The 13,498-nt window shown below is 39.4% G+C and overlaps 1 protein-coding gene across 5 annotated transcripts in view; it reads left to right on the top strand.

Moving 5' to 3' along the window:
* Positions 1–11,322, top strand: part of ESRP1 (epithelial splicing regulatory protein 1) — a 46,838-nt gene extending 35,516 nt beyond the window's left edge. For 3 of the 5 annotated variants that reach the window (XM_075213815.1, XM_075213812.1, XM_075213814.1), the window contains exons 14-17: positions 1,652–1,693; positions 3,185–3,338; positions 4,003–4,114; positions 7,697–11,322. In XM_075213815.1, coding sequence (XP_075069916.1) covers positions 1,652–1,693; positions 3,185–3,338; positions 4,003–4,086 — 280 coding nt within the window. In that variant the 3' untranslated portion in view covers positions 4,087–4,114; positions 7,697–11,322. The remainder of the gene's footprint in view (positions 1–1,651; positions 1,694–3,184; positions 3,339–4,002; positions 4,115–7,696) is intronic. The other 2 variants (XM_075213817.1, XM_075213816.1) reach the window with 1 other exon arrangement.
* The last annotated feature ends 2,176 nt before the right edge of the window (positions 11,323–13,498 follow it).

Raw genomic sequence — 13,498 nt, forward strand, 5'->3', positions numbered from 1 at the left:
ATCAGTAAGATAAGTGCTTCCTTACACAAGTAAGCTCTGCAGAGCAATCTTGCAGCTTAATGTCCCCCTTTCAGGGATTCCATCGCCCCCACAGTGGAGTCGGCCATGTTGTTGCTATTAAACTTGCTGTTCATTCCTACTGGATGGATTTCACTGAGGCTTGAAGCACCAAGTGCCTCTCAGCAACTAATAAGAATCACTTGGCTGTTTGTTAGGATGCTTTTGCATAAATATTGGTCAGCCCTTAATATAGCTGCTGCATTGTGACAGGGCCACTTTAAAAGGACCAGCTAGTTTGATCATGTTCTGTGTCCATTTAAAATTGTTAAAACAGAATTCAAGTTGTATGGAACTTTGAGTGTACTTTAGTAAATTCCCTAATTACTCATAATTTGCCTGGCTGGCACTCCTAGTTCTTATAACCACTACTAAAGTACAAGTTGTTTAGTGTCTGGAGACAGTCGGATATCAGAAAATCCCATAACTAGTAGCCCACAGTAGCTGAGGGATCCTTGAAAACGTAAGGGAGGCAGACTGTAGATTTAAATTCAAGGGCATGGGGCGGCAGTGAGTGGTTAATGGGTGAGTGAGCAGCAGTAAATTTCTTGCAGTAAAAGCTTCTATAATGAGCAGAAATCTCTCAACCTGCCAGAGAGTTGCCCTGGAGTGAAAATAGTTGTGTGCAAGGTCAGGCTTCTCTTCTGTGTTAGGTTTTCAGCCTCTGTAGAGTTAGAAGAATGTTACCTACGCAGGAGACATTGCTGTGCTTGCATTGTTGTATGTTTTCCAAGCTTCTTAGGAGTGGCCCAGTAGACTTGTAGAGTAAGTTTCAATCTGGGAACACTCTGCACCTTTACTTCCCCTGAAAGGTGTGCGTTTGATGCTATTGCCATTAATTTGCATAGGCTGAAAACATTTATGCAACTTTCTTTTAGGTAATTGATATTATCCTTGCCCTGGGACCACTAATGTCTTAAAGCACTAATTTATATTTGTCCACACTCGTCTGCTCTCCAGAAAAGTATGGCAATTCCTAAATTTCGGGGAGTCTCCCTGAAATTTAGGTGGAATCTGATACGGAGCGTGTCTGCGTACCAGATCCCAGCAGATCCTACCACCTTCACTATTGAGGTGGGGGTGGGGAGTGTATAGAAAATGAGACGCCGTTTTAAAAAGGAGACAACCATCATACAGCAGGGTAAGACAAAAACAAAGAAACAGAAGTGGCTTGAATATTTTCATTTGGACCATACCCCTAATCTTTTATAGATTCAACAATCCAAATAGTTCCTAAATGTAACTTCCTGATTAATGGGGTTAGAGATTTATATTTATAGTGGAGTTGCATGTTTTCTGTCCATTGTCAATCGTCCTGGAATATGTATAATTGTGGATCATGAATAGTGAATTATTTTGAATGGCTCCCACTATGCCATTTGAACAAACCTGACAACATGACACTTTTTTTTTTTTTTTTTTTAATAACATTTTTCAACTGTTTATAAATCGTATGCTGGGGGCAAAGTGGTATTTATTTATATTCTATTTTATATGAACCAGTTTTCTTTAACTTTTGTATTGAACAGATGAAATACTGCTTAAGAAATTGCCTCTTTAAAATTTAGTTATGAAATCTAATTTCTTGTTTTAGATGTCAGTCATACATTCCGGATACAGTCTTCCAGCTGAATAGGTGATTCTTAATTGGAATACTGCCATAATTTTTGTTTTTGTCTGGAACAATAGCGCTGATCAGAGCTGTAACTAGAAATGTTGGCGTCCGGGGAAGATGGAAATGTGATGACCCTCGGTTTTAAACGAATTAATGTAAAATATTCCCTGCGCCCCTCCATATTTTGCGTCCTAGGTGGCTGCCCCTTGCCCAGCCATAGCTACAGCCTTGGTGGCTATTAACCCTTTAGTAACCCTGTCCCTTGGCTCACTCTTTGGTTGACTGGCCACTTTAACTGTACCCATAGTTTATCATGTGATCAAGCTGGGATAAGGGGAAGCCAAACAAGACAAAGTCAAGTAATGCCAATTTTAACTTAATCGCCTAGTACAACTGTTTTCGTAGAAAATAAGTGGTACTAGGTAATGGTCCGTGGCTAGCAATGCTGCCTCATAACACTGGAAACATAGGTTTGATTCCAAACAGGGCCCTGTCTGTGTGGAGTTGGTAGATTCTCCCTGTGCTTGCATGGGTTTCCTCCAACATTCCAAATTTTTACAGGACCGTTATGGAGCATCAAGCTAATTTGTGGGTCATATATACTGCAGTTTCACGGTTTGTTTAGCCACCTTAAGTCACTTTGGCCAAATCAAAGAAATAGAAGAAATCCCCTCCACCTCATTCCTGCCACACTAGAGGGTATCTTGCAATTTTGTCCCAAAAGTAGTGTATTACGCATCACCAGAAAATTGCTGAGGCAAATGAGACACTCTTATGAAGGCACCTAGGGTTGATTGGCCATTGTGGATCCACACATACTGCAATTGAGGCTAGTTCAGTCTTGAATCACTATGTACAGCAATGAAACCTCTGTATGATAAAGTCCAGTTTAGTACTTTACATGGACTACAGTGGGAATTCCTTTATTTGTATAACACCAATATATTCAGCAAGACTGGTTACTTGTAATGCTGAAATTGCTCTCCTGAGTGTACATACAGTTTCCAGTAAGTAAGGTGAGCTTATTACCTTTTACAATCAAGGGCTCGTTCAGACTAGCCTTTGCTCACTGTTTGGACCCAACGCCATCGGACCACTCTGAAAACGCTGCTGCCATCAGGTTTATTGGCCCCAGTGCCTATATGCTATTGCTGATGACTGGAGCAGTGTGATCCACGAGTAGGAGCGAAACACATGGCATGATTTTCCTGGATTCCTGTATGACCTATAGGGTACACTGCTGCCTGTGTGAACAGCAAAGTAGTTCAGGCACCAGAATCAATGATCCTGAAGCAGGCAGCGTTTTCATAGTTTGCTCTAGCATTGACAGCGCTTTATTAAAAAGGTTGGTGAAATTGTAGAAGAAAGCGATTAGTCAGTGCATCAGTATGTTCTGTCTCAGAAAGGAGTAGACTGTTCTGGTCTTAGACTTTATTTGAATAAACAGAAATTGTTTACTTTAGCGTTGTTTTATGATTAATGTTGCCATTTTATATATTCTCTACTGTACAGCCCTCCGGGTTCTCCGAGCAATCTTGGGTTCTTCCCAGCTCCAGCTAGCACCAGCACCATCCCTCCTCACAACGGAGCCACAGTGGTACGCATGCAGGGGCTGGCGTATAACTCTGGTATGAAAGAGATCCTGAACTTCTTCCAAGGTTATCAGGTATGTCCTTCACAGAGATTTACTAGACTCCGTTTGTCTGGAGAACTCTACTTCCCGCAACCTTTTGCAGTATCAAGTGTCTATGTGTAACTGTTGTAAGAGCTAAACTACTTGTGGTCATACAACGGCTACAGGATAACTCCCTGAATCCTGCAGCAATGTTTGGTTGATTGTTCTGGGAGGATGGCATGCTGAATGATAAATGAATATTATTGAACAGCAAACAAGTAAAGGCTAGGAGCCTTTGTTATGTAGTTGTTGCTTAGAAATATCTCATTGCTTCTGTTAACAAAGTCACCCCACTAAGTGCATAAATGTGTTTTAAGATACAGACAATGTAAAACCAGTTACACCTTGGAAATGTGTAGTTCCCCACATGAAATTCCTGTGTTTTGGTTCCCCCCCGGAGTGTTCAGTACATATTGTGACTGGTTGTTTTATTGTGGAAGTCTTTTCGGTTGGCCAGAATTGTCTGTATTTACTGTGTGTGTCATTATACAGACACTACCTATACATGACAAGTAAACTTATATGCACTGAAAGGCCATGAATTGTGTTGCTCTGAAAGAGGAGACTGTGTAGAAACAAACATTACCTTGTGAACATGGAATATTTGTGTGACCAATGAACTAGCATTTAACAGTGTTCCATTATTTTGTCGTAGTACTCCCCAGAAGAGGGTCTTCTCCCAGTAAGTGACCAGGCCAGGACACTGATCACCCACCCAAAAGAATGGGTGTGCATTTAGAGGTCTTTACGGTGCTTGTGTGGAGGAGGTATGTAAAATGACTTATTCAGATCTTCTGTGTGTTACCACATTGAACGGCACCACGCGTTTCTTGGTTCACAAAGCTCTGCAACGATGACCTTACTACATGGACCCATCGCTGAAAGATTACACAGTGGGTTTCTTGCTGTGTGCAGCTATAGTCCTGAAGACTGAGGAACTTGTCTCATTACTAGAGGTGTGCCTATCCATTCTGTCTGAGGTGCCTTCTAATGTACCAGACCTAGCTGTGTGACAAGTATTGTACATTGTGTAGGTCTACATCCAAGACAGATACCGCTAATTTCGACCTTTTGCATCAAGATTAGTGGAAACATTAATTCTGCATATGGCTTATTTATTAACAAACTTGCCAAAGGGTGCAGACTTCCAGAGGCAAGCGCAAGATTCTTAGAGGGAGAGAGGGGAGGTGTTCCAAATATACAATTTGTAGCGCCCATCCCAAAAAAACTTTTCCGTGTGTGTATTCGAGGCATGGTAGAGACTGCTGTCTTAATATTGCCACTATTGGCCGGTGAGCAGTTACCTTAAAAAAGGCCACAATGATGAAACAAGAGATGAATGGTTACGCCTTGTCCAGTTTAGCCACCAATGTGTGTTGCCCAGTTGAATGACCCTGTTGCTCGATTGTCAGAACCCACTGTGTCCGCCCACCATTAGGATAGTGTCACACGGGAAACAAGACACCATTGTAGCTAAAAGTAATGTAGCATTTAATCTCTGCATTACCCTGACCATTATAATCTATGCGGATTACTGGCTTGTCACGCAGGTTGTGTTTCCTTAAGTTGCAGTCAAGTATTTTTGCAGCTTGTCACAATAGCCTTAGAAAGTGCTAACGGTAACTAGAAAATTAAATTGCCCAAAGGATGGTCCTACATTTACCTAAATTATCAATAGGGTAGAAGGACTTCAAGTTTTGTCAAAATGCCTCAAAAATTACACAATCGTGCAGTCTTAACCAAGCAAAGATCTAGGGTGTTCTTGGCTCGAGTGCATAAAATACATATAAGCAGGTGACCAATCCTATTACAATGAAGCAATCTGCCTGTTCCTACTTGTCAATGAGAGATAAATTACTTTTGAAACATTTTTTTATCGCACGTTTGCGAGATTTGCACACCCTCTTAATAGCCTAAAAAGGATAGCTAGGCAACATGAAATAACTTTGTCCCTCTCTAAAATACATGCTATGGATATAAACTAGGCTGGGAATTATTTGGTACCAAAGGTTCAATGTACTGTGAAAAAATATATTCTTTTCATCGTACAATATATAATGTACACAATCTCCTAGGAAAGACTGCCATTAATTTTTTTAAAACAAAAATGGTAACGTCATGAAATATATACTGCGTTTTGGCTTTGCTTTCCTATTAAATTTTACATTATTTTAAATGCTTCTTACATGGCTTATATAACATGAATGATAATGAAGTGTCAGAACTGCACACAGCCAGGGATTTTAACATTTACTCTGCAAAAAGTCATTATGATTTAATACACATACACAATGCTAACGGCTAGAAAGTGACATAGTAGCATAATTCTGCTTAATTTGAGTTGACAAAAATAAATAAATCTGCATACGGCACATCCATACAACACTCCCCCAACCATGCAACACACCATGTTATGCTATACCCTCCTCTCCACTTACCAGGACGTTCTGCATGTGCTCCGCTCCCATGCTGCTCACAGGAAGTATGAACACGCTTCCTCTCTAAGTATTTGATTGACATACTAGAATGCCAGCCCACACGCACAGCATTCTGGGGCATCAGTCGGCAGCTAGCTTTATTCATACAATCAAACAGTATGGGGGGAAGGGGGGGTTTCCAGGCGACAAATTGGATCGGCCAGTGACTTGGTCATTTTAAAGGTTCCCAAACATCCCCATTCTTGCCTGATATAAAACAATGTATGTGACCTTTTTAATATATTGTGAGCAGGCTGAGAGCTGTCTGACTGCTCAGTCATGATTTTTAACCTTCAGGCCCAGTCATTATCATTGGGCACTACAGATTATATAGTGCTTGACAGTGATGTAACATATGAAATTTGAGTGCAATAAGTTTTATGAAGGATGCAGGTAACAGTGACTTGAAAACAACTAAGCATAATGTCTTAATGTTATCTCAAGACGATCCATAAATAGCACGAGGTAGTGGAGGATTCGGCTTCAGACAGAACTACATAGGAGGGAGACAGGAGGAGAGGACCCCCTGCCCATGAGAGCTTACAATCTATAGGGAGGCTGTAATGGGAGCCAGTAGGTCCAAATGGGGCAGAGTGAATGTGGTGAAATGATGAAGCTCATGGAGTGCATGGGAGGTTTAAGAGATGAGGTAGTTGTATGCAGGGCCATCTTTTCCATTGGGCACGATGGGCAGCTGCCCGGGGGCCCCACGGGCAAAGGGGCCCCATAGGCACTGCTTTTAATGAGAATAAATAGTCCTGCAAAAGAGAAAAACCTGCAAAAAAAACCTACAAGGATCACTGAGCAAGTACATCTATCTCGATCTCTCTATATCTATATCTGTATCTCTATACATCTATATATCTATATCTAGGGGCCCTGGTGCACTGCTTTGCCCGGTGGCCCATAATGTTAAGATGGCCCTGGTTGTATGAAGGGGGGAGAGTTGGTAAGAGCACTATAGGTGAGGGTGAGCAGTTTAAACGTAATATTTGAGACAATGGGGAGCCAATGAGGGCATTTACAGAGAGGGGCAGAGTATGATACCACCTGCTTCCAGTGCCTCTACCTAGTGGTAGTCACTAACTCGACTACCACTACACCGACAAGGATTTACCCGACTTAAGAAGGCAGAAGGTGCCAATGAAAGATGTTAACAGTGAAGCTTTGAAATCGCTACCTGCCAGCATTGCAATGAATACACAAGCTGGCGCACAGTCATGTGACTTTCTGGGACACTACTATTAGGGGTGTTAAATGAGCAGTGCAGGGAGACTACAAATATACAAAGTAGAAGGGTTGATGGAAAATATTTTACATTCTGCAGCTCCCTGCATTACTCATTTAACACCCCTAATAATAGTACAGTCCCAAAAAGTCACATGACTGTGCGCCAGCTTGTGTACATCGCAATGCTGGCAAGTAGCAATTTCAAAGCTTCGCTGTTTACATCTTCATTTCATTGGCACCTTCTGCCTTAAGCCGGGTAAGTCCTTGTCGGTCTACTCGTAGCCGGGGACAAGTACCCAACCCCCTGGCCACTAGACCACACCCAAAGCTTATTACATTGTCAGAAGGGCACTGGGGTGATTAAATTAATTATGTAGATAGATATAGATACTCAATAGTGAGCTTTAACCACATTTGTTGACAGCTTATCCACAAATAGATTTCACTAAATATTTCTGTTGGAATAGAAAGAAAGGAAAACCTGTAAAATATAGGGGTTTTAAAAGATTCAGGTCCTATGAATTCCTTATTGAAAACCAGCCCCAATGAAGAAAAGGCAATAAGTGGTGTTTTGCTGCTTCTGTATATTCTCGTGTGATAAATTCTTTTATATTCAGATTTTGTTTTTGCTCTTTACAATAGGTTCTTCATGACCAGATTAATTGTAGATCGTCACCTTGCTAAGCAGGAAGCCCCTGGTTTTACCTTTATTTCTAAACTTGACGAGACAAGAATTTGGTCTGAATGGAGCCATGGAAACCATAGTCTGCCCTTGAGCATCCTAAACTTGAACTTTAATGGAAAAGTCAATACATTCACCAGGAACTAGGCAGACGGACAATGTGCAAACTCTTTAATTCCCCAAGATGAGATCAGCCATTCAAAAATACATCTCATCACATCATCTAAAGGAAGCAACTTCTATTTATACCTGTAAACGGTATCTTTCCCTGTTCAAGCGGTAACCGACTCACCTTTTCGGAATGTTTGACTTATCAAGAATACATAGTGCAAACAGCCAAGTTTAAGAAAGTTATATATAAATAAAACTTTATTTTCGAACTTCTTGTCCTTTCCACTGCTGCACCAAAAGTGTTAATACAGCGGGTGACTTTTTTTTTTTTTTTTTTTTCTCTTCCATGTGTATTTTATTTGATTCATTAAACAAGGGCTCCACTCTGTCTACAGAATAACAGGGTTGCCACACTTGTACAAGACTGGCTGTCAATTCTATAAATGCTTTCTCTCAATGTTTTTGATGCAAGTGCTTTTTTTTTTTTTTTTTTTTTGTTTTTGTTTTTTTACACCATCATTTGAATTTCTAAACCTTTTTCAATGTCCTAAGTAGCCTTTTTAGTTTAAGAAAAAAAGACAAAGAAAATAAAACTATCTAAAATTAAAAATGCTTAAAAAAATAAAAATTTGTGTGCTGGCAACATAAAGCGGATTTATACCTGTGAGTGCGAATGCTCACATGACGCACTCCTATCATATTAGCTTTTGTCAAACACTGTATGTTTGTTACATTACCTTTATAATATATATATTAGGTGTATATATTTTGAGAATTGCTTGTGATCATTATAAGACTGCTTAGGTATGAATTAGCGCTTTAATCTCCCAACTTTTTTTTTTTTTTTAATGTAAAAATAAATGCAATAATCCTGCAGGCACCCAATGGCCGTTGCACAACGAAGACCTCCATTTGTTTTTCAGGGCTAGTGTCAATCTAACTTTCTCTTTACCGCCCGATAAGCTGAATTCTGTGCTATGAATTTACCCTGCTTCAATAGCGGAAGTTTGAGTTGCGCTTCCTTAACCGTTCGGGTTATGAAGTCGGGTGCTCAGTGTGACTTTATTTTTTTACCAGCTCATCTGCTTTGGCAAAGGAAAGAGACCCAGTCATAAAGGCTCACTGAGCATCTAACGGCTTTATAAAGGTTTAACATGTATATAATATTTGAGAGTTGTAATGTTTGGATTATTTTGAAGAAAAAAAAAAAAAGCCCAAAACCTTTTGTGCTGTAAAACGGACATAGTGGTAAACGGTCTCCCAGGTGGCTCACTCTCTGAGCTCTTTGGTTTTGCCACAGAGCAATGATTTAATTTGTGTCGGCACTAGTGAAATTGGGATTTGTTCTGCAGTGCGACAGTAGTGAAGCCTCTAGACAGATCTTTAGATTACTTATTTTGTACAGTTCTCGCAATCCTCTGAATCAAAGTATAGTATCGGTATGATGAGTGGGGAGCAGTCCAATATGTTACCTACTGATCGCCTAAGTTGTCCATTTGGATTACTGTTGGTATGTTTTCACCACAATACTGCCCCATGTTCAAATAACCGCACATGTGTCATTTCACTGTATTATATAATGCTTGATAGTTAACAGACATCAATGTGAACTACAATAAATATATTTTTCATGTACATTCACTGCAGGTCTAAACACTGCTAGAACAGTTTGTGATCGAAGAGTGGTTTGATTTATGTTTTGAGCTATGTCTTTGACATTAATCAACGATTTAATAACTGCTCTATTGCATAAACTGCAAAAAAACAGAAAATATCTGAATAAAATGTTTACACATGCAGAGAATTAAATGCTTTTCTGTGCTTGTCAAAATACTGATAGGACCTTACGGGTCTTTGTAGTTACTAGGAAGAATTCTCGTCGATAAATATTTTACTATTTTTCTGCCTGTTTTTGTACTTCTTTTTTTTTTTTTTTGTTTTGAATGTGAAAAGTTGTTCATGGTTTTTAATCACTTTTAATGATTTTACCATACCGGTTCTGTGTGACCTGGTATGTTAATGGTCATATAGTCCAAGTTAGCTTTTTTTTTTTTTCTGCCTCCCCATCCTTGCTGGGGTGGTCAGTCTTATAGCTTCCTTGGTAAAGTTTCATTGCAGCACACATTTATAGTACCAGTTTCTACAGTCCTACGCGGGTAACAAAGGAATGAAACTGCACCTGGCCTGATAAAAAAAAATGAGTTTAAACAAACTTTGAAGTTCTAAGTATATAATACTAAAAAATATCTATGTTTAACCTTCTGTATGATTCGGTAAATTGAGATATATGTATGTACAAAATAACTGATTTAGTCTGCCATTCCCAGGTGGCCGCTGAATAAAGCACACAGAATTGTATTTGGTGGCAATTTTGGGAATAAAACTACTTAAAGATGGATTTGCAGGATTAGAAAGCGCACTTTAAACTTGAACACTTGAATACAAACAAAAAAAAGGGCAGATTAAATGCAGTAGTTTCTTAATAGAATGGTAGCAAAATCTCATCTCATTGCTTAGGCATAAATAATGTAACTAAATTGCCAGAATTAAGTCGTACACAGTTGTAAATCGCTGCTGCTTAATGTTCAGAGCAAGGACAGCTAAACTTAGGTGGACCAGTGGAGACGCTGTTATGTGGGAAGCAGCTGCCTCAACTGGGAGAAGTGCTGTAAAGAACGGATCTGGAAGGTCTGATCAGTTCAGGCAAGTCTGATAATATAGTAAGCTGGAGACATTGATGTGATCAGTTATCTGCTATGCACAAATCATGGGGCCTTTTGCTAGCTAATCATTCAGCTTGACCAACCTATGTGGCCAAATTGGTAATGGATTGGTGGCCCCCGAAAAAAGTTACCCAATCCCTGACTAACGCGTTATATTTTGCTTTTATTTTTTCACATAAAAATATGCAGCAACATATATAGTATTTGGTGAACCGGTTTGTTTAGAACTGACTGTAGAGGGCAGTCTAGTGAGCAGAGGCAGAATGTTTGTCACATATGAAACAGCAGGAATTATACAAAGGGACCTTTCTAGATGACGGACAAGTATATTGCATAGTTTAGAAAATGTTCCCACTTAATTGCTTGCTGAGAATCCAGAGATTGATGCAGACTCTGTCCCATATGAATTTTTGTTTTCCTTGCAATAGTTTTCTTGGGATGTGTAGTTACCACTATTTGGCCCTGACATTGCCCGTGGGAGGCCAGTCATCCGGGTTAATTTGTTTTTAGTAAATCCACTGAAGTGAAGTGCTTTCAACTATCATTTTGTGGGCTGCAATGAAATGTATGTAATGTATTTAGAGAATTTAATGTGCATGTTTCTTGGACAAAATAAATGTAAGGTCTAATTAAACTAAGAAATGTATTGTGGCAAAAACACAACTGTCTATAAAGTTTATCCCAATTTGTAGATGGTTATAAAGATTTTTTTTGTATGGTCGTATTTCATAATAAAAGTTATGGTCCTGTTATCTCGTTTACTGTGTCAGTCATTCAGTATGTAAGGTCCTATCCGTATGGGGGTGTGGTGTGTGATAATCTGACCCTTTTGTCTCCCAAAATTAAAAATAACCCTGTGTGTAATTGTGCCACAAAATAAATTGGTTACAAATAAAAATTTGTAACGCATTGCTCCAGATGCATTAAATACATTGTTTATTGTTGAACTTAAGCTTGTAAGTTACAAAATCATGGTTGCATATCCATTTTTAGACAGCCGTTGGCCCCATCTATACACTGCCATTATCTAGCCCTGACTATATTGTGTACAAAAATAATGGTTACTTGCCCAAATATGTTCATATTTGGTGGGCAAAATATATTGCTGAAAAATGACATCACGTATTCAACTGAAGAGATTGTGGAGCTGCGGCCTGATTCATGAAGGATCTTAACTTTAGAAACTTCTTATTTCAGTCTCATGTGCAAAACAGAATACTAATTTGCACCCCTTACATGAAAAAACACTCAGTATTTTACTTCTGGACAAAACCATGTTACAATGCAACACACAAATACTTGATAGCTTATTTGTACACTGAAATTTAAAGTTTGATATTTGTGTGCTACATGAAAAAACAGTATTTACCTTATGTGCAAAACAGAATACTAATTTGCACCCCTTGCATTGTAACATGGTTTTGTCCAGGAGACTGAAATAAGAAACTTCTTAAGTTAAGATCCTTAATGAATCGGGCCCCTGGTGTGTATCTGGGGACTAGCTTGGTCTCCTTACATCCTGGGGCTCTGTGGGTTAATATGCAGAAATAGTGGTTTATGCAACTTTGAAAACCAGGTTGACCATATATTGGTGCATCTGTACAATTCACACCACAGTTGGTGTAATTCTAGGCACTAGACAATCTCTTGCTAAAAACCCGCCTTCACCACAAGCTTACTCGTTGCAATAAAATTTAACTGATTATCCCCAAGACATGGAGTATCAGCTCATCATGTAACATCATTCACTCGTCTTCTACACTGTCCCCTATAGCAGCTGTCCTAATTCCCCAGCATCCCGTGGTTCACACTCCATGCTAATGACCCTTCATCTCTGGACATAGTTCCTATTCACATGTTCTGGGTACTGGTGTTTTGTTCATCGGACAGTTCCACACTGGGCACAAGCTGATTTGACAAATTTGGGCTTGGTCCACTATTGGCTCAGTCTCTGTTTTAGGTGACACTTCCTAAGCTCCAAACTATTCCTAGTGTATCCCGTATCCACTGTTCACTGCTCAACATACTCTAGTGAACTACCAGACAAGGTCAAGGCTAGATCAATGGAATTGAACGTGACTTGGACAGAGCTCATATTGCAGACGGCTCCATAGAACTACGTTAAGGTTAAACTGCTTGATTCAGATCGTAGTGCTTTCATCAACAAGGATCATTAATCTCTTGGCATAAGTGGACCTCATGTTATCCACACCTGTAGAATGCTTTATCTAGCTGCTGCAAATACTAACAATAGTTTACTTCTACCATCATTTATTTGTATAGCGCCAACATATTCCGTAGCGCTTTACAATAAACGAATAAACAAACTGGGTAAAACCGACAGAGGTGAGAAGACCCAGCTCGCAAGTCATTTTATGACTTGGGGGTAATACCTAGTACGGCTCACTCGAATCAAAGGATGACAAATATTTAATAAGGTATCGGACGCAAATTTATACACCTACCTCCAGAATAGTTTGATGTACAGACACTCCCACATACAAAGATACATCACCGACAGGACACTTATGGCAGCTACTAGTCAGTAAGGCTTATAATAAACTTATGGTGTGGAGACAAGTACCACCAATGAAAAATATACTAAAACATTTCTCTATACAGACTAGATGACAGAGTAAGAAGAGAATAACAATGGCTTAAGAATTAATGCTATAGAAAAATTATTAAATACCATTAGCCAATGAGAAATTCCTGAATGTATCCTGGCAAAATCAACAGATCTCAGTTTTGGTTTTTTTTTTTCATGTGTCTATGACCTTCCTTCTCAAGAGGGGTCTATCCAGCAGCAAATCCAGGTTATGGCTTCAATCAACAGAAGATAGAAAATACAATACAGTATGTATGTAATGTCTAGCCTGGAAATTTGCAAATATGTACGTATGTGACAATTCAAATGTATCCAAGATC

Source organism: Mixophyes fleayi, chromosome 5, assembly GCF_038048845.1.
Source record: "Mixophyes fleayi isolate aMixFle1 chromosome 5, aMixFle1.hap1, whole genome shotgun sequence".
Taxonomy (NCBI): domain Eukaryota; kingdom Metazoa; phylum Chordata; class Amphibia; order Anura; family Limnodynastidae; genus Mixophyes; species Mixophyes fleayi.